The sequence below is a fragment of the Ostrinia furnacalis genome, unplaced genomic scaffold, assembly GCF_004193835.3.
Source record: "Ostrinia furnacalis isolate ACB-3 unplaced genomic scaffold, ASM419383v2 OfSCF0570, whole genome shotgun sequence".
In the NCBI taxonomy this organism is placed as follows: domain Eukaryota; kingdom Metazoa; phylum Arthropoda; class Insecta; order Lepidoptera; family Crambidae; genus Ostrinia; species Ostrinia furnacalis.
The window spans coordinates 114,934-137,349 of NW_021130809.1; the positions used below are offsets into that span (position 1 = coordinate 114,934).

General features: G+C 36.4%; 1 protein-coding gene across 1 annotated transcript; it reads left to right on the plus strand.

Moving 5' to 3' along the window:
- Positions 1-436: 436 nt before the first annotated feature.
- Prx6a (Peroxiredoxin 6a) lies at positions 437-13,162 on the plus strand. Its single transcript, XM_028322969.1, has 5 exons — positions 437-752; positions 2,717-2,892; positions 4,471-4,672; positions 5,355-5,427; positions 12,912-13,162. The coding sequence occupies exons 1-5, from the start codon at positions 667-669 to the stop codon at positions 13,044-13,046; spliced, it is 672 nt and encodes a 223-aa protein (XP_028178770.1). The 5' UTR covers positions 437-666; the 3' UTR covers positions 13,047-13,162.
- Positions 13,163-22,416: the final 9,254 nt, after the last annotated feature.

Genomic DNA, 22,416 nt, shown 5'->3' on the forward strand with positions numbered 1-22,416 from the left:
GTACAGTAATATTAATTGATTCAAATTGATTGAATTTCACAGAAAAAAATACTCCATACTAAGTTAACATTTTTGCGATTTTGTAATCAAACACAAATTAAAATTTTATGAAATTTAAATTTTTTGTTTAGGTATAAGTAAAAGTAAGCCCTTGAAATTAAATTTCAAATAAAAAAGAATGATGTCTGTATGATATTTAATAGGGGGGGGGGGCTATAAAAAATAATACTGTAAAGTTTCATCACAATCCGTTCAGTAGTATCATACAAAGTTTCGTATTTATTATTAGTAAGATATTAAAATACGCTAATTTTATAGGTATAGGAAGGAATTATTATTATAAATTCATTATTAAACAAGAATTTCGATAAAGGATTGACAAGCATTCTATCGTGAGTATCGTGACTCTCGTGTCTTCATTTCATTTATTTATTCATATCTATGGAGTAGACATCACTAGTATCCGGCGTTGCAATGTAAACTTCTGCTTCGTCCTTCGTTTTTGTGGAAAAGCAAAACAAAAGAAGGAGTCTTTCATTGTTTCCTTTCCGACAACTCAGTGGTCAGATTTTCAGTTCCTCTTCCAAACTTTAGCTACGCTAAAGCTACGAATTACGTTTAATCCATTGAATACCCACAGTTTTCGTGGCGGTTAGCTAACCTAAAATGCTTTTACTTGGTGATGTTTTCCCCAATTTCTCTGCAAATACTACAGAAGGAGTGATAAACTTCCACAACTGGCTTGGAGACTCGTGAGTATTTAGTTTTGAAATTGTTTTCACCTTCTGCACTGCAAGGGATTTGTTGAATACTACAATTTACTTGTTGCATCTCCACAAAATTTCATGTAAAAGTAAATTTATTTTGTAATCTTTAGACGAAGACAATCACAAATCACCAACACCCTACCCTACACGATACCCTACTCTCATTCCAGTGTTGCCAGAAGGTTACTTTTGTAACCTTTTTGGTTACTTTTGAACTGCTGTGGTTACTTTTAGGTTACACTTATGAAAAGGTTACTTTTAGGTGATTTTTCAGAAATTGTAGAATTAACTTTACAGGTTATTCATTAAAAAATAAATATTAATAGTGACAATTTAAAAATTATGTCATAAAGTGCATTTAAACTTGAATTTGATTTATTATTTGTTAAGAAAAATGAGTTTTAGCCAATGTTTTTCGATAATAAAACGCAAATCCATGAAACGTTTTTATACGACTGAGCCCCGATTACGGTAATTTTTAACGTCAACAATCCAGACACGCTTCTCGATTCTGCGATACGATTGGTCGTTCAACAGCGTACGTCAGCTGTTTTGACCAATCGTATCGCAGAATCAGAAACGCGTCTGGATTGTAGACGTTATAAAAGTTACCGTAATCGGGGCGCTGGTCACTTTTCGTATTTAGATTATCAATTGAATTCATTTTCCATCCATGAACAACCTTACACAATCATCGCTCCGCACCCNCTTTTTTTTATATTTCTGGTAATTTCTGACTGTTTCTGACTAGACCCGACTGGCAACACTGTCTCATTCATACATAATGTTTCCACAATTGTGGTAGCTGTAAGTTTCTATTGTATTTTTGCAATATAAATTCTTTTCAATAAATTAGGAAAGTATACAGGGTGGAAATTTGTAATTCCACCTGAATAAAAAGTATTCTTTTCTTAGTAGGTACTGTACATAGAAAATTTTACTCATACAAAACAAATTTTTTTGAAAAGATAAAGCATTCAAAGATATCCAAAATATTCTGAACATTCACCTCCATGCCATACTATTTTTTGTAAATAATTAAAATAATGATTTCATGGTTTTCCTTTCATTTGATTTTCAAGTTTTTGAAAGAGATTTAATCTTTAATTAACCCTAATGATGGAAGCAATAAAAGTATAGGGCGTAATTTTTAATACATTTCATTCGATTCCCAGATGTGGCAAGCAAATATTCAGAAATCTTTGAATTCAGTTCTCTTTCTTTTCAAAAATAAAGAAATGTTTTTTTTGAGTAAAATTTTCTATCTACCAGTATTATGAGTAATTTCCCTTAAGGTGTCATTACAAAATTCCACTTTGTGTAAGTTTCACCGAAGTTACCTACCATTTATTTTACAAAGTACACACTGCCACCACAAACATTGTCTGGGTGGGTGGTGGACTGGATGAATGGATTTTTCATATTGTTTACATACTTGTCGTTTCAAAGTGCTGGTAGGGCAAAACTATATTGCGACATGTTAAGTGTCCTGTAAATGGCCTACATACTAAATTAAGAATTTGAATTTGTGTTACATGGTCCATGCTCAAGTAAGCATTTGAATTTGTATTACCTACATGGTCCACGCTCAAGTAAGTTGGCTCTAATGTCAATAGATGTATGAAAGGACCTAAGTACTGAATACAATCTTAATCTTTGACTTTGACTATACTTTTATTGTATAGTTTCTTTTCATATCTTGTTCATAGCTATTTAGTGAGTGCTTGCTTATTAAAATGCAACATGCTCTGTCTAGTGCAGGCAATTTATGTATGTAAGCAATGCACAATGAATCTATCATGGACTCTTCAACTCTTCAGTTCTTCACATTACACACAGTTTGGAGAACAGAATGAGCTTAAAATCATACAAGGACATAAATGTTTTCAAAATGCACAACAAATGTAACTCATCAATAAATTTTATTTGAAGTTTTACTTTGTTTCCAGATGGGGCATTTTATTTTCTCATCCATCTGACTTTACTCCTGTCTGCACGACTGAACTGGCACGAGTACTCAACCTGCTGCCGGAGTTCGCCAAACGCAATGTGAAAGTGATTGGATTATCCTGTGATTCGGTCGCTTCTCATGTAGAATGGTGCAAAGATATCAAGACTTATGCAGGTATGAAACAAAAGAGTGTTTGGCTATTCTTCGTTCGTTCGTTTCAGCCAAAAGACGTCTACTGCTGGACAAGGGCGGAAGGCCTTTTTGGAAGGCCTTCAAGGATTTCCACAAAGACCGGTCCTGCACCGCTTGCATCCAGGCGCCACCCGCGACCTTCACCAGATCGTCGGTCCACCTAGTGGGAAGCCTGCCCACGCTATGGCTATAATTATTGCCTTTATTTATTTCATTCTTTACCTTTAATTTGTCTTTTTCCTTCTGTGGTAGTTACTTCCAGGTAACATACTCACTGCCAAAAAAGTATTACGCATTAAAACCTCGCCTTCTGTGGTCGTTACTTCTAGGTAACATAATGAAAAAAAAAAGAATTACCCGTTAATACCTCGCGCGTTGCCTTCTGGAGCCTATTGGACACGAAATTACGAGTTTGTGAGCTAATTTACACAGTTTCCTCTTCATCAATTGTAGCTTATTTGTATACTGTTATGGGAAAATGTTTGATCATGGGCAACAGAGAATGATAAACCATAAAAACGGGTTAATTGGATCAACTTTTTTAAAAGTAAGATTGGAGATTGCGTCTCCATGCAAAACAATATTATCTTTACGATACTGTATCTTCACGATAGTTTATCGCGAAAATGATTAGAGTATCAAGGCACGTGTCTTACGTTCTATCCATGTCAATGTCATAGATAGCCAAAAGTTTTAAGAAAAGCGTGAATCGCATGTAAGTTCTCTTTTATTGGAATTTTATCGATTTTAAACGATTAGAACCCCATACATTTGCATTTGCCATTTGAGACTGGCAGGTCAGGTTCAAATCCTGAGACGATAAATGAGCTTTTCCTTGATTGCGCTCACCAGTTGGCGCCCTTAGCCACAAGCAAGTGATAGGACCTTACTCGCCAGTGACGTAGGGAAACCCTCATTTTTCGTGTCTAGATTAACAAACGCTCTTACGGTCTGTTGTCGATAAATGAATAAAGATATTACCAGGCCTGTTCATCTCCGCGAGTTTACATCGAAAACAAAACACGTACGATGGCCCACCTACAGGATACTATTCGACAAGGCCTCACATACGAGCGAACATTGGCTCACGCATGCGTATTCTTGTTTATGATGGAAGAAAATAAAGAAAATGGTGTACTAAATACTGTGCAGTATTTAACTGCCTAAATAATAATAAAAACAGAATGTACTTTTTTAAGTTGCCGCAAGACACTGAGAGGTAAATAAGTAGTTAATATTATTCATGATAATTCATGTTAAATTATGTATTTCCTCCGCCATTTCCCGCAGTTTGGCACCTCACGTCACATCATTTTACCGAAGTCAGCCCTATAGCTTCGGCGCAGTGCCGATCTCCGACGTTTGTCAACAAAATGGTGCTTGACTCTTGAGACAGGCTAAATTACACCATATTGTTAATGACATTGAGCATACATTTTTTAAATACCTTCGCGAAGTAAAACTTCTGTACGTAGTACTTATTATTATTCTGTGATATTACCTTATCCCAAACAAGGCCATGGCAATTACACATTTTAAAATATTTGAAATTGTCTCAAGGTTACAATGAAGATGAGAAGTTCCCGTACCCCATCATTGAAGATGAGGACCGCAAGATAGCAATGCAGCTGGGCATGGTGGACAAAGATGAGCTGGATACCGCCGGGATGCCGCTCACAGCGCGCGCTGTGTTCGTGGTGGACCCCAACAAGAAGTTTAGGCTGTCGCTGCTGTATCCAGCCACCACGGGACGGAATTTTGAGTAAGTCATCACCGTCATCATCATTTCAGCCAGATGATTTCCAGATTGGCCGGTTTAGGTGGCAGCTTGCTTCCAGCGCCTTCCTACCTTTATTAGGTCGTCTGTCTACCTAGTGGGTGGACGCCCAAAGCTGCGGTCGCCCGTACGTGACTTTCACCCCAGAACATTGGTTTTCCATTACCTTGCCGTCATTTGATTAAGAGTGCTACTTATATTATAAACGCGGAAGATCCCGTACCCAATGCAAGATAGCCATGCAGCTGGGCATGGTGGATAAAGACGAGTTGGATACCGCCGGGATGCCGCTCACAGCGCGCGCTTTGAGTAAGTCATCATCACAAGACGCCCACTGCTGAAAACGGGCCTTCCCCAATGATTTTCAGATTTGTACCCAATGCAAGATCGCCATGGTATGGTGGATAAAGACGCTAAACAAAGACGCGCCGCTCACGACGCGAATCAAAATGTTTGTTTTTGAGCAGAAGGGGGGCCCCCTCTATTCCGGGCCCTGATAAGATTTAAAAAAAAACCTGGGACCCCTAGACTGTTTCCTACTTTACCTAATGGTTCATCTAGCCCTGGGGACCCTTGTAGCCCGGGGGCCCCGTATCATTGATACAGCGGTAGAAAACCATTAACTCACCAGTCGTTCTGTAATTAATCAAGTACCTTTTCTTTCCAGTGAAATACTGCGAATCCTGGACTCATTGCAGCTAACCGACCGAGCCAAGGTGGCGACTCCTGTCGATTGGAAGGTGAATATCTTGTGTATTTTACATAATATTGTGTAAACTTAAAAATAAGTCGACTATTTCATTAGTTAATAGTTCTCGTGACATGCCAGCCTATACTCTCCATGATTGTTCTTGTGATCCTTAGCATCAGTATTACGTTGAAAGGTATTATTAACGTTCGATACTAACTAACACTATCTATACAGTGTGAGTCACGTTAAAGTGTACATATGAAAATAGATGAAACTAGACCTATTTTTATCGACAAAAAAGAGTTCAAAAAATTTTTGAGATTTTTTTTTAATTTTTTATAGAATTTTTTTTCTTCAAATTACTTATTGTAAAGAAAACGTAATAACTTTTAAACTGAGCGGTATATCCTGATAAAATAAAAACAGTAATAATGCTAAATAACAGGCGATACTAAAAAAATACATAGAATACACAAAAAATGCCAACAAATAATAAAAAATGATACTTTTTGAAAAAAATCTGCTTAAAAATTCGTGTTTTTTTGGTTATTTTATAATTTTTTCCAAAAAGTGCCCCTATAACCGGTGGTTTTTATTACTTTGTATTATTTTCTATCGTATTATCTTTGTAAAACCAAAAATTGCATGTCTCTATACCTATCACAACATTTGCTATGATCGTTTGAACAAAGGCCTGCCACAACATTATTCTCCGCTACAGGTAGAGACAATTTTAATTTTAACTAAAATGCTTAGGGATAGAGACATGCAATTTTTCGTTTTACGAAGGTAATATGATAGAGAATAATACAAAGTAATAAAAACTACCTGTTATAGGGGCATTTTTTGGAGAAATTTATCAAATAACCAAAAAAACACGATTTTTTAAGCGGATTTTTTTCAAAAAGTATAATTTTTTATTATTTATTGGCCTTTTTTGTGTATTTTATGTATTTTTTTAGTATTGCCTGTTATTTAGCATTGTTACTATTTTTATTGTATCAAGATATACCGCTTAGTTTAAAAGTTATTATGTTTTCTTTACAATAAGTAATTGAAAGAAAAAAAATTCTATAAAAAATTAAAAAAAAATCTCAAAAATTTTTTGACCTCTTTTTTGTCGATAAAAATAGGTCTAGTTTCATCTATTTTGATATGTACACTTTAACGTGACTCACACTGTGTATATATAAAAGAAAGTCGTGTTAGTTACTCCACTTATAACTCAAGAACGGCAGAACCGATTTAGCTGAAAATTGTCAGGGAGGTAGTTTAGAGCCAGGAGAAGGACATAGGATACTTTTTATCCCGTTCAAAATTAAAAAAAGTCTGCTTATTTATTGCCATTAAGGCGGAACAAAGTTCGCCGGGTCAGCTAGTATTCAAATAAATGCTCAAGCTTAGACATATACCGACCTTGTGGCTCATACAAATGCTGTGTAGGAATGTCAATGTACCTTAAAAAATCAGTGGCTCCCTTTGATAAAAATGGACCCATAGATCCATTTTACCATAATCCTCGGATAACGATATTAAATAATTGTATTTTATTTTGTACACTATGGTCTATTGAACACATTTAAGACACCAGGGATGTTTGCGTGGAACTCATGTTGGGAACCACTGCCCTAGGTTTTGTCAATCCTCTCACATTACACGTATGCGCACCGCTTTTTCTCGGCCAAAAACGTGTGATGTATCAACGACTGAACATGTTTGTTTAAAGTTGAAGCCGCCTCTACAGTACCTACCGTTGGTAACGATAACAAGATTTTCTTCATCGGTATGGATGTGGATTTTTACAGCGAATGTGAATAAAGACTAATTGTAGGTACANTTTGTACCTGGTTGATTACCTCTAAGTATGAATTTTTGATATAAAACGGCATTAGTTCTTATGCCTCTCACCCAAAAAATACCTCAATTAAGCCCAAATTTGAGACCGCAGCCAAACTTTGAGTGACGATGGAATCTAGCCTAGATGGAGGTCACATGAAATTGAACTTCTGCTTCTTCATTGGTAAAGACTTATCATTTACCATACCTTCTCATTTTGTATTCTATTTTCAAGTCACTTTTTTTTCGCTTACTGTTCAAACAAAACGTGGGATTTTTTTAAATCTCAGGTCTTTTGAACGCACATCTCAACGATGTCTGGTTTTAATTTCTTCAATTACTCCGTGACCATGGCGCTTGCAACAGTGCCGAAATATTGGAAACTCAAAATTAAGGTACATGGTAGCAATCCCGTCAGTAATATAATAGGAAAATGTCTTGAAAAATAAGTAAATCGTATATTACTTTATGTAACTAATTTTATTATGTATCATACTTATAACTAATCACTTCATTTAGAACTAGAAAACGATTCCAAGGATTACACTTTTCTTCAATAGATGATCAAGATAAAGAGTTATTTATTATAAATTGCTCTTCCACCATTTCAATTATTCTATCTTACATCTTACTTGATGAAATCTTTTTCAATTTTATTTACATGGTCATAACATTTTCACCATTCCTCTGCACCAATTTATGAGGTACACCTGAAACCCCCGATAAAGCAGCTATTATAAGAATAATATTAAAAAATATCCTCCTTCTGACGCAGTTAGGTAATAAACTAAATGTATCCAATTTCACTCCAACTTACTGTCAACTCAACGACGCGCTTTAAAATCAAAGATTGACTTTGAATTATGCCTTATTTTACAATACACATTGAAAACAATATGACTTAAATAAATAAAATAAATAAATAAAAGTTTATTTAACAACTTTAACATTTTTTACATTGCTTACATTGCATTGTTTGAGCTTTTTCGACTTTTTCACAAAAATAACAAATAGGCATGAAGAGATTACAAAATTTCTGCAGCGACTGACAGTTCACTTGATTTACGTTGACAGGTGACAATAAAGCCATAGACATTAGCCATATGAAAGACACACTTTTCCAATATTTTTGTTTGCCATGAGATTCTGGTACACCTATACCTATCATTTAATGAAAAGATAAACTAAATTTTTTCAGCACAACGAAAATCTGCTTTGGCGCGTAGCAATGCAACGTGACAACTACAGTTCGGACTTCTTTATGCGTCCACTACACATAAAATAAAATTCGAACTATCGCACATTTTTTTTTTAATTCTAATTCAGTAAAAATGTTTTTGAAACCTTCATTCAAAATTTAAAAGATATTATCATATGACAGAACTTATGACCAGAATATGTACATTGAAAAAAATATTTTTCTTTTTATCATCAAGCTTAGCAGTCTAATAAGTTACTATGACACTCGAGTTAATCCACATTCAGCACCATAGCCTCCCCTTCTACAAGGCCCTCTACAAATGTCAAAACGTCACTTAACCCTTTTAGCACCAGTTCTTTTGTTTTTGAGAAGATGTACCCAAATTTTTATATCAATTTTATTATAGTCCAGTCGTTTGGTACGAATTAACGTGGTTACCTGGAAAGTGTTCCGTGAGTTTTGAAAATTGGTGATTAATTAAATAGATTTCGCTATGCTCTCTGTTAGTCTGTTAGATAAGTGTGAATGCCGCGCTCGTTGCGAAATTGGAAAAATGCTGCCTTAGAGAAGATTTTTGATAGTTACATTCTTTCCTATTTCATGTTAATCTGGGTTACAAACAATAATATTGTACAGTTTCATCAAAATCCGTTGAGTACATTTTGCGTGAAAGAGTAACAAACCTGAGACACAGGAATCTTCCTAGTTCAGGTATCAACCCACCAACATTCTTACTTTTTGTTTTTCCTGATTGTTTGTTATCATAATATTATCTGTTATGTTGGTGAGAAATAAACATTACTTTATTTTAAACTTCCAGACATCCAAACTTTCGCATTTATAATAATAGTAGGATACAATTATGTAATGTAGAAACAAACAAGACAAAAAAAAATGTATACTTCAGCAACGCGAATTTTTTTATACTTCAGCATAATTATTTAGGAAACTCGGCAGCGTGTCCTGCCATGATCAAAGAAAAAAGAACTCGCAATTTAGCAGGTACATTAATTTGACTGTTTCACAACTCTAAATCTATTTAACTTACATTACATGAAATTTATCACATTTATCAAAGCTTCTTAGCTTGTCTATGTCCCAAAAATTATAAAAGGAAAAAAGTAGTTGTCAAAAACCTTTTTTAAGGCGGATTTTTTTCAATAAGGTGGGCGCGCGCGCGGCTATAAACGAGGTCACAAAATTCGGAAAGAACATAGCGAAATCTATTTGTTCACCAATTTTCAAAAATTCCAGAAAACTTTCCAAGTAAAATTAACAAATAACTGGACTATTTACTCGTTATTGAGCACAGAGACACAAACTTGGTTATTTTTCCAAAAAAATTATATTTAATTGCATAAATGTAAAAATGGCTTCATAGTGCACAAAATTGGCAATAGGTGGCATAATAATGGTTACTTTTATAGCGCCAAGTTTGAAATGTGATTGAACGATGACAACTAACAACAGTTGTCAGTTAGGTAAAATTTTATTTTAGTTGGTAAAAGACAAAAAGTGGTAAATGGGTTAACGTGCGGGGGCTGCAAAATCATGTTGTGACGTCACGCGCGAATATTGGAAATTTTTGAAAATTTTAAAAGGTCCGTAAACTTCTCGAGGCTCTATCTTCGGTAATACTGGATGGATTGAGGTGAAATAAAAACTAGTGTATAGCCTGACCAGGAACATAAAAACCCTCGCCATGTTGCGGAAAACTAATGGTACTAATTTCTTTTAATGGCAACAGTAACTGAAAACTTCATTGACATGTCACCTTGCATGTCAGTCTATTGCTGTCAAAGTGTAAACAAACTTTATTTTAAATGTGCGCAATTGATTTTGTGAAATAAATTGCTAAAATCTTTTTATAGTCGTGAAAGAAAAGTGGAACACAATGTCTTAAAGTATTTGTCGAAGAGAAAAACTAAGGGTTCGGACAATATTTTCATTGAATAATGTTTCCGACAAAGGTTGTCAAATTGACTGTCATGTTTATCGTATAGTACAGTCCACTATGAAAATTAGCTTTGGTTTGTTTCAACTACCTATTTTAAAATTTTCTGTCACTTTCTAAGTGTTGAATTTTATGGAATTGGGAAAGAAGTACCGAGGTTGAAGCGTTCATGACCAAACATTGCAGTTGAATATTCAAGTTCTGAATTTGATTATTGATGAATAATAATATAAATCCAACTAGCTCGATTGATGGTTTCATTTAATTTATTTAAACCAGGTTACCTATAATAATATTTGTTGGTTAATTTATGAAAATATCAAATTAGCCCGTAATCCTGAATCCTGATACATAAAGTTAGCCTATTAATTTAACACAGGTACGACTGTACTCAGTGTTGCACTATCAAATGCGATTGACGCGCCTCTATGCCAGGGTTTTTATGTTCCTGGTCAGGCTATAATGTGTGTGATCTAAACTTTAAATTAAGTCATAATTTAACTTAATATTACAACTTATGCGTGTTGTCCATTGGTTACGCATTTTACTATATTTTTACTACGACCAATAAGAGACAATCAGGGCTTAGGTTGCAATACGAAATACCATTGTGCACTTTATTGTCATACGGTTAAGGTTTAAAACGAAATGTTTCTTTTTCTTCAATCTTTCTTAGTTTTAGGCTGAGTTGCACCACCTAACTTTGACCGTAACTATAACGGTAACCGGTCCTTTTTGTATGGAGTTTGACAGAATTTTGACGTTTGTTAAAGTTAAAGTAAGATGGTGCAACTCAGCCTTAGAATTTTAATAATAGAATTTGGTTACAAACAAATAGATATGTATTTTTTTTAATATTGTGTTTTTATACGAGGTCTGTCTGCTTTTTGCTTTGGCGATCTGTCGACATATTCTCTCCTTTGTTTTTTTGTGAAGTTTCGTGATCAATAACCGATTGATTTGTGTTGACCCGTGCTAGTAATTGGACTGTTTGATTGCCTTTTTATTGACCTCCGCTCGATTACTGAACCATGCCTCTCAAAATAATTCTTATATTTACTTACAAACTTATCTATACATTGTTAACTGTTTAAGTATTATTTAGTTTGAAGTTTAATTGTTATTGATTTAAGACCTTGTGTAAAGACACTTAATGTGCAATAAAAAATTGAATTTGAAATAAAACTAACTGAATATTATAATATTTACGATAACCAATTACCTGGATGTGAGATGTTCCGTTTTAAAGATAAGTGTTTCTTTAAAACGGAAAACAAAATATGCATTAAAAATAAATAGAAACCTATCAGGTATAAGTTTTTATTTACATTCAAGGATTTAAGAAAGTTATAGCCAGATCTTACAATGATTGTTTTAAGCCACAAATATTCCTTAACACTTTACTAATTAATTCAATAACATATTGTTTAAATAAGTTCCGAATAAATTAAATACCTATTAAATAAGTAAAATTCGAAAGCAACTGTATGATTTTGTATTTCTCGCCCTAACTAGCTAAACTAATATCATGAGATTTACACTCATAATATCAACAATAATTGTAGAAAGGGCTACTTTTTTCTCGGGAAATTGCATAGTTACCTCGGAATGTGCGATAGCAATTTTGTGACCCGAGCGGGCAATCGCTAGTTCAAATTTTACACGAAGCCTCATATAATATTTTGTAGCGATTCTTTATTGGGTTTCAAATTGACTAAAATGCGACGTTGCCAAACGAGCGCTACGGATGCGGGTAATAAGCAATACTCAATCCTAATTGCTTTACATAGAGCTTGGTTTGCTAGGGCAAACATCTACAGTGGTGCGCCGACGCTGCTTAGACCCGAAATATGAATGAACGGGGGCGGAGCAATATCGAGCGTGTGTGTGCAAACAATTTAGGCCCTTAAGGTGTCAAGGCGTTCGAGTCCCCGATAGTACCTACCTTTTTAATCCAACATTTTTATTTATAACGGAAATGAGGTCTCATGTGGTTCATCATCATCATCATTTCAGCCATAGGACGTCTACTGCTGAACATAGGCCTCCCCCAATGATTTCCATGTTGATTTATTGGTAGCGGCTTGCGCCTTCCTGTTACCTTTATGATGTCGTCAGTCCGCCTTGTTGGTGGACGTCACACGCTGCGTTTTCCAGTACGCGGGCTCCACTCCAGAACCTTGCTGCCCCATCGGCCGTCAGTTCTGCGTACTATGTGCCCTGCCCATTGCCACTTCAGCTTGCTAATCCGTCGTGCTATCTCAGCGACTTTAGTTCGTTTACCCATGTGGTTTTATTGAAAACTGGCAACGTCCTCCTTTAGATTGAAGCTTAGAAGTGAAAATTTGGTTGTTTCTTAGTTGAGTCGAGCTGGTGAAAGCTCCTATATCCTTATTCAGTGTCAGTCCAGTCCGAATCAAGTTGCGTGCAAGATTTTTAGGATACACTTGTCGCGCTTTCGCCTCAACCTGTTGCGCGACCTAGATACTAATTAATGTTCGACTGCAATACAAAAGTAGACTAATCTAACTCTCTTCATCAGATGGGTGACGACTGCATGGTCCTGCCAACGCTACCCGAGGACCAAGTGAAGAAGGTTTTCCCGCAAGGAGTGACCGTGGTGCCTCTGCCTTCTGGCAAGAACTACCTCAGGAAGACCTCTTGTCCGAAACTTTAGTCATAAAAACCTCTGAATGAACCTCCCTCGAATATTATTGTTGAACTTTCAAATGTTGACAGAAGAGTGCTATTTTATTTCATTGTTATTCTCGTAATAAAAGGTTATTAAGATATTTTTTTTTGATTTCGTTCAATCCCTCATTTAGTTTTGTGCGATTCCCATGTGGTTTAAAGTGGACAGTCAGCGTAATTATAAATGATTGCCTTCACTTTTGTATTAGGAGCACACCTGTTTGTTATGGTCGATACACCATAACAAACAGAGTTTATTCGTAGATTAGTCCAGTCAATGAATGCTTTAACGACGGTGTAGAGAGAAATCCGTGGAACACAATTTCTGACCTCGGGACTTTAAATTAGACTAGTTAGGAGGTGAACATAGCAAAAGTCCCCGCCCTTAGCCCTTAAGCCGGCGGGGAGGGAGGGGTTTAAAGGTACCACTTTTCGGTTTTTCGCTTAATCCTCGGAAACTATGCGTCCTAGTGACATGACGACTATGAACCAAAAAAAGCTTATTCAATTTGCTACAGGTGAGATAGTCAAGTTTTTCTATATCTTGTATAGTTTTCGCGGCATCTGCTCTAGAAGGTCTGTAATATTGCAAATTTTATTTTTGTCTTACATGTTCCCATCAGGAGAAAATCGACTAAATCAACATTGAGCTAATATTCTAGACATGCGGGAGCATGTTAAGCCTAGTTCCAGGGAGGGGACTGCACCGTGCGTATATTTAGACGAACCACTTGGAGCCACTTTTGACTCCTCATCACTCAAAAAGTACTGTGCATTAACACTTCAAATTTGACTCATGTGTTGAGACTTGCAAGATAAACATCAGCTTCAAATTTCATAAATATACCTCAAACGGTTATTTAGGTATTGACGTTCAAAAATCGACATTTAGGGCACTAAAATCTATCTATCACCTGTGAAATATTAAAATTTACTGATTTTTTATTCGTTCCTTTGTATTTACACAACTACCAATCTGGATTTCAAATTTGAACCTTCAAGGTCATCTGGAAGTGGTTAGAATTTGGTCTTATAGGTCAGCCATGTAGATTTTTGGACGTCAATACCTAAAGAACCGTTTGAGGTATGTTTATGAAATTTGAAGCTGATGTTCATCTTGCAAGTCTCAACAGATGAGCCAAATTTGAAGTGTTAATGCACAGTACTTTTTGAGTGATGAGGAGTCAAAAGTGGCTCCAAGTGGTTCGTCTAAATATACGCACGGTGCAGTCCCCTCCCTGGAACTAGGCTTAACATGCTCCCGCATGTCTAGAATATTAGCTCAATGTTGATTTAGTCAATTTTCTCCTGATGGGAACATGTCAGACAAAAATAAAATTTCCAATATTACAGACCTTCTAGAGCAGATGCCGCGAAAACTATACAAGATATAGAAAAACTTGACTATCTCACCTACAGAAAATTGAATAAGCTTTTTTTCGTTCATAGTAGTCATGTCACTAGGACGCATAGTTTCCGAGGATTAAGCGAAAAACCGAAAAGTGGTACCTATAAACCCCCCTCTCTCCGGCGGCTCAAGGGCTAAGGGCGGGGACTTTTGCTATGTTCACCTCCTAACTAGTCTAAATAAAGTCCCGAAGTCAAAAATTGTGTTCCACGGATTTCCATCTATAATGCTTTATTGACTGGACTAATACTTTTTATATCACGAGAAAACTTACAAGAGTTGGTGTATTTACCGATAGGGTCAGTGGTTATTCTAGACCCCAAGATCACGTGGGTTAGGTTAGCGTTAAGGAGTAAACTAATAGCTCTACAATTGCACAAATTGACTGGTAGGTGGTAGGTACACGTACCCCAAGCCCCAACACCAAGGCCACCCTGAACACCCAAGGTTCAACCTCAACTCGGTTACATACAGTGGCCAATGCGGCCTACTCAAGCTGCGTGAAGAAAGGGGCTGGGTGGAGCAACCGTAACCGTGAGCCCCCACCGATGACTTCCAAGGCGAAAGAAGGTAACGGAACTGGGAAAGGAGTATGAACCAATAACTAATCATCCGTGTCATACCACCAGAAGCGTCGTTAGGAGAAGCTAACAAGACCTAAATAATCTTGCGACCGTGTGCCTCTTCAAGCACCTTTTTTTTCGTCAGGAAAATACATTGATTTGTATACCCACCTGCCGCGGGGACAGTTAGTGGGTTATGTGGGGTTCTCCCTGTCAGAAGGGCAGGGCCTACCCACTAAAAACCTGACGTTGTCTTTGCCCACGGTAGCCATATGAGTCGGGAATGCGGGCCATCACTATCAGCGTTTTGCCTCAAGCATTCTCTTCAAGCACCTACTCTAGCATTGGCTACAGCCGACATAGGTACGCTATGTGATACCGAGTTCATGATGTTGGAACGGACCTTTGTCACGGTAATAGTCGTGCCTTCGTCCTCGATATCACGAGCATCTTCCTATAGCACTACGATAAAAGCTCTGGCGAGGAGCGAGTCATGTGCGTTACCTAAAATATACACTCGCGAGCAAAAATATGGAATCACCCTATTTATTCCGAGTGATCATAAGAACTAAATGACTAATAGAAATTCAATAAAAATGGTACTATTTTAAAGGTGATATTATAAGCTTAAAATTGATACCATAGATATAATACATACAATACGTAGTCATTCAGTACTTAAGACCGCTCGGAACACAAAGGGGTGATTCCATACTTTTGCTCGTAAGATATTTATTATTATTTATTATTTATTTATTTAATTAAATTTATTGATTTTAAAAAATTATATTTACATCGCGCGTTGTAACATCGATTTGGACCGCTCAATAATTGGAATTGGTCACCCTATTTATAGAGGTTGCGCATCCAATAAAATTGCAAGGGCCTACAGCCAGATAGGCATGTCCTAATTCGCGGAGGCTGCGAATGATATTTCGAGCGGGCCCGCGGGCCGGCCGGCGCGGGCGCAGCGGGCCCAGTGAAAGCCCGCTTTCATCAGAGTGGGGCGCGCGCCGCACAACAAAGTGAACGTAGCGCCGCTCATAGCACGCTGTGTGCCGCTGGTGTGACTACGTTCGTGATTCGCGCGTCTCGTGCGCACGGTATCGTGATGTCAAGACTGTGGATGGTGGTGCTGCTGGCTGCTGGCGCGGCGGCCGCGGGCGGGCGCCTGCCGCGGACCTCGCCGCCCGCGCCGCCGCCGGCGCCCTCGCCCGCGCCCTCGCCCCGCCTGCCCCAGAGGAATCTCACCCTCTCATCCCGTTCCTCCGTCAGAAACAGGTCAGTACCACAGCTTGCACAACTCCTAACAGCCTCATTTATGACTAAAATTAAGTACAATACGTTCTAATATTACCTAGTACTATAGTGTCATTGAGAATTCGAATGAACTGACCAAGACTTATAATTTGACATTCGCTTACGAGATGCAATATAAACTCTGATACAGGTAGCTCGCTTGTGTTGCAATAGATTGTTTGTGTCATATTCCAATGTTTGCATCAAACGGCGTGTCTCGGGCCAGGTAGAGTTAAATAGTTTTTGAGCGGTCGTACAACTGCACCAAATATTGTCTGTCGCTCGTTCTAGAGTTTACCGCCGAGTGTTGAAAGCACGGCGGAGCTTTTGTACGCGAACTTGTCAAGTACGACTACTACACGACGACGTTGAGTTTCATTGCAAAAGTATGGCCCATTGATACCATGCCCCAGTTCTGAAATATGTTATGTTGTTTACCCAATTATGGCAATAAACTTGATTATTAGATCACGATTTACAATTCACTAGTTTTTGCTATCGTATTATGTATGTAAAAGTGTAAATACGAATTACATGCTCGTGACGAAAAACCACGCATTGTAAGTAGATGAAATAGAATTATTGATTTAAGTGTTTTTAATGAAATTGAAGAATTGTTTGGATGAAAACAGCATGTCACGGCCAATGAAGCGATGTCGTTACATTTTTAAAAGAAATCGAAATCATTTGTGATTAATTGCATATATTGTTATTGGCGAATCACGAACAGAGTCATAAATTGCATGTTTCTTTCCGAATATAAAAGGCAAGTTAATCATTTTAATAGCAAAAAATGAATTTCAGTAAGGTGAATTCGTTGCTGTTATTAGAAAAATGAAAAAAGCACTTTCAATTACTTAATCCTTAATAGATAGGTACTCATGATAAATAATCGGGACTGTTTTACTAGAGTTATTTTATTACTAGCCTATTACTTATTAGCCTTAAACTCGGCTTAATTCTCAAGTCATTTTGGTATTTGATTTACAATCTCTATAATTTTGCCGATTTTAGTTAGATTCATCCTGTATTTACCTAATGTTGCCTACTATAATTTAATGTTAATTTACCAAGAGTCCAATTTCGGTGTAAATTATTATTTGCTCCAAAGTGTAAAGAATTGTTGTTATGAAATTATATTTAATTTATTATTTTTCATAATAATTTCACACTTGACAAACGTTAAATAAAACAATAGTTATAGCCTGACCAGGAACATAAAAACCCTGGCATAGAGGCGCGTCAATTGCATTTGATAGTGCAACACTGAGTACAGTCGTACCTGTGTTAAATTAATAGGCTAACTTTATGTATCAGGATTCAGGATTACGGGCTAATTTGATATTTTCATAAATTAACGAAAAAATATTATTATAGGTAGCCTGGTTTAAATAAATTAAATGAAACCATCAATCGAGCTAGTAGGATTTATTTTATTATTCATCAATAATCAAATTCAGAACTTGAATATTCAACTGCAATGTTTGCTCATGAACGCTTCAAACTCGGTACTTCTTTCCCAATTCCATAAAATTCAACACTTAGAAAGTGACAAAAAAATTTAAAATAGGTAGTTGAAACAAACCACAGCTAATTTTCATAGTGGACTATACTATGCGATAAACATGTCAGTCAATTTGACAACCTTTGTCGGAAACATTATTCAATGAAAATATTGTCCGAACCCTTAGTATTTCTCTTCGACAAATACTTTAACGCATTGTGAACCACTTTTCTTTCACGACTATAAAAAGTTTTAGCAATTTAATTCACAAAATCAATTGCGCACATTTAAAATAAAGTTTGTTTACACTTTGACAGCAATAGACTGACATGCAAGGTGACATGTCAATGAAGTTTTCAGTTACTGTTGCCATTAAAAGAAATTAGTACCATTAGTTTTCCGCAACATGGCGAGGGTTTTTATGTTCCTGGTCAGGCTTTAAGTATCTATGTAGAATTGCAGTTTTCTTTTTTACTGTTACGAAAAGAAATGTCTGGGGTGGCAAATTACTTTTCAATTTATTTACTAATATAATTGCTTATTTTTACTTATATAATTATACCTAGGAGAGTCCTAATACATAATTAAATGCACGAACTGTTAATTGCTTCATTAATAACAAGACTCATAATTTAATATTTATAAATGAAAAGATAATATAATTATGAAATCAATATCTAAGCGCTTCTTATCCATATAAAAGTGTTAAACTCTATTATTACTGCAGTAGGTACCTACATATTCGTATCAAAAACATTCTCATAAACTCTGAAACCTATTCGTTGTTTTTTTTGTTTCATAATTGTGTCTTTTATAACCTACTTACAACTTATTACGTTTGAAGTCAATTCTTAAAAATATAAAATATGTTGTTGGCTAAAGCTGTAGTTAACTTATTATAACATTAATTTCTTAATATTTGTTGAGTCTATCTATTTGTTATACCAAAATTTTACTTCAGTTAACGTCAAAACTTATTTAAGAGTCATAAAATATCGTTGAATTCTTCAGAATTTATTGAGCGCATACGACATGCGATGTTCTTTTCTTTCAGTCATTTTTCGTTAGAAACGAAAATTATAACAGATTTTCTTTTAATTTTAATGACAATAGAAATAAGAAAAATCGTATTGCGCTACTAAAAATTGGTTTCTAAAAGTTTTTACTATGATTGGTTACCAAGCAATATACGTCCAAGCAATATAAGGAGTGAGAGGAATAAAATTGATCTAAATTTTAGATGGACTGTCAATTTAACCAGCACAATTTTAACTGATGAATTAAGATTCTGTTAATGAAATCCGTTGAAGACCAAAGAACTAAAATATTACGCTTTTTGTCCGCAACTTTTTCAGCGTAGGTTAACTTTCCATCCGTCCATCCATTTTCATAAACTATCGCGTTTATACATTATAGTTTACGAGTAGGAACCTATATTACTCGACATTAGCTAAACTAAACATCTCTACATTAAAACCAAGTTGTAGACCTAAGTAACATACACAGGGTAATCGGCAATAATGAAAATTGGGGGCAACCATACAAAATATCACTTACACCACAACAAATTATATCCAAGTTAGAACGCGCTTTTATTGAACCACATTAGCCAAACTGCGGTACACAAACTCCGCGAAGATAAACCCGCTCGATCGCCCCGCTTTGGTAATCTTGCACTTATTAAAAGCTATTATGATTGCAGAAGTAGTTAGATAGCTGTCCGGTGTCCACAAATCGAATACCAGAGACCTCGGGGCATCCGGTTGTGCGGCCCGCAGCCCGAGAATTCCGTCACTTATCATTATGTTAAAATAATAATTACACAGTATTACAGACACAGTAACCGATAACTACTTTAGTCGCAGAACGACCTTGTTGCGTGTTTGGCTGAGCGTAAGCTTAGCCGTTGAGATGCAGTTGACAGCATTTGAACTCGAATTTTCGATACGATCAATAGCCAATACACTGAACACATTCAAGTAGGTATCTTGATTAGAGAATTTTATTCAAAAATCAGGGCTAAAACAAAAGAATGTTTAGCCAGAACAATACACGACGGTTAAAGGCAATCAACAATATTAACCTTCTAATAAATATAATGGGCACAATCTGGGGCAAATCTTTATTTCATTTTATGTAACGTTCAACTAATGATTGACCGATATAAATACTTAAATGGCTGTTTGTTTATTGCCTTTAATGGCTATTTAAATATTTATAAACCTGTTTGGTGTAAAAAAGCCGTAGTGGAGAGGGAAGAAAATGTAGAGTTATCAAAAGCCATAGCCATACGCAATTCGGCAGGCTTTACTTACTCGTATAAACGTGGCGTAGTAGGCTATAGTGTAGGTTTTCTGTACCGCCCCCATAAGATTTAGGAATTATGAAAATTTAAAAGTTAATAATACCTAGCTGTTATGCTGTGCTTTAAGGCATCCTACTTATTGACTGCAATCAGAGTTAAGTTCTAAAGTGACTTACCCTCGATTAGCGAAACCAATTTGAGATGAGAGTAAACAAGAGGAAAATTCATTTAAATAAGAGCAAAGTTATCAAACTATGTTTTTTCCATTTCCATCTTAAGTAGGTAGGTACCTCCTTCCACCTATTACCCTGTGTACAAAAAAACGTTCGGTAAATATTTGGTTTTAAAAATGTGCAGAAGTATTTCTTTACTGTGTGCAAATAAGAATCATCTGTGCATACGAGTAAATCATTATTGCAAGAAAGTGATCATTGTGACTACATCAAGAAATATGGGTGAGTAGTGTAACGCGGGAGTTCGCGTGTCTGCTACTTTCCTTTCGCTCCACAAAGCGTTCCTCGGATGTCGTGCGACTGATTGCATTCTCCTCTAATTCATGTAATTTGTACTTCCAAAGTACCTACAAAATGACTCGATCAGTGCCGCCAGCCGCCACGGTCACATTCACTTCCTACACCGTTCCAGTACTATATCTATATTACAATATTACATGTCTATAGTCAGCCGTCCATTTCGTGTCAATGTAGATCTATTAAATTCTAGTTATTGATTTTTTGTGGTTGATGCAGTTTTTTGGGGTTTCTTGTAATTTGATTTGGGCCCGTATTATAAAACTCGAATAAAATAGTCCAGTCAATACAGCATTATACATGGAAATCCGTGGAACACAAGTTCTGACTTCGGGACTTTATTTAGACTAGTTAGAAGGTGAACATAGCAAAAGTCCCCGCCCTTAGCCCTTGAGCCGGCGGGGAGAGGGGGGGTTTAAAGGTACCACTTTTCGGTTTTTCGCTTAATCCTCGGAAACTATGCTTCCTAGTGACATGGCTACTATGAACCAAAAAAAGCTTATTCAATTTGCTATAGGTGAGACAGTCAAGTTTTTGTATATCTTGTATAGTTTTCGCGGCATCTGCTCTAGAAGGTCTGTAATACTGGAAATTTTAATTTTGTCTTACATGTTCCCATCAAGAGAAAATCGACTAAATCAACATTAAGCAAACATTATAGACATGCGGGAGCATGTTAAGCCTAGTTCCAGGGAGGGACTGCATCGTGCGTACATTTAGACGAACTAATTGGAGCCACTTTTGACTCCTCATCACTCAAAAAGTACTGTTCATTAACACTTCAAATTTGGCTCATGTGTTGAGACTTGCAAGATAAACATCAGCTTCAAATTTCATAAATATACCTCAAACGGTTCTTTAGGTATTGACGTCTAAAAATCTACATGGCTGACCTATAAGACCAAATTCTAACCACTTCCAGATGACCTTGAAGGTTCAAATTTGGCATCCAGATAGGTAGTTGTGTAAATACAAAGGAACAAATAAAAAACCAGGAAAATTTATCTTTCACAGAATACAAATGTCGATTTTTGAACGCCAATACCTAAAGAACCGTTTGAGGTATATTTATGAAATTTGAAGCTAATGTTTATCTTGCAAGTCTCAACACATGAGCCTTATTTGAAGTGTTAATGCACAGCGCTTTTTGAGTGATGAGGAGTCAAAAGTGGCACCAATTAGTTCGTCTAAATGTACGCACGATGCAGTCCCCTCCCTGGAACTAGGCTTAACATGCTCCCCCATGTCTATAATGTTTGCTTAATGTTGATTTAGTCGATTTTCTCCTGATGGGAACATGTAAGACAAAATTAAAATTTCCAATATTACAGACCTTCTAGAGCAGATGCCGCGAAAACTATACAAGATATAGAAAAACTTGACTGTCTCACCTGTAGCAAATTGAATAAGCTTTTTTTGGTTCATAGTAGCCATGTCACTAGGACGCACAGTTTCCGAGGATTAAGCGAAAAACCGAAAAGTGGTACCTTTAAACCCCCCTCTCCCGGCCGGCTCAAGGGCTAAGGGCGGGGACTTTTACTATGTTCTCCTCCTAACTAGTCTAAATAAAGTCCCAAGGTCAGAAATTGTGTTCCAGGGATTTCTCTCTACACCGTCGTTAAAGCATTTATTGACTGGACTAAAAAGTCAACTTGTATAATTGTATATTATAATGTAGGACTGTAGGTAGGTATATGTTTTATGTAGGGAAGGGGAAACTCATATCGGTAGCTAATATTATTGCAGT

Bases quoted from the DNA above. Each gene is read 5' to 3' on its own strand.
- Prx6a (XM_028322969.1), top strand. From the start codon at position 667: ATGCTTTTACTTGGTGATGTTTTCCCCAATTTCTCTGCAAATACTACA. The intron at 753-2,716 runs GTGAGTATTTAG...CTTTGTTTCCAG, and splicing joins CACAACTGGCTTGGAGACTC to ATGGGGCATTTTATTTTCTC. The intron at 5,428-12,911 runs GTGAATATCTTG...TCTCTTCATCAG, and splicing joins CGACTCCTGTCGATTGGAAG to ATGGGTGACGACTGCATGGT.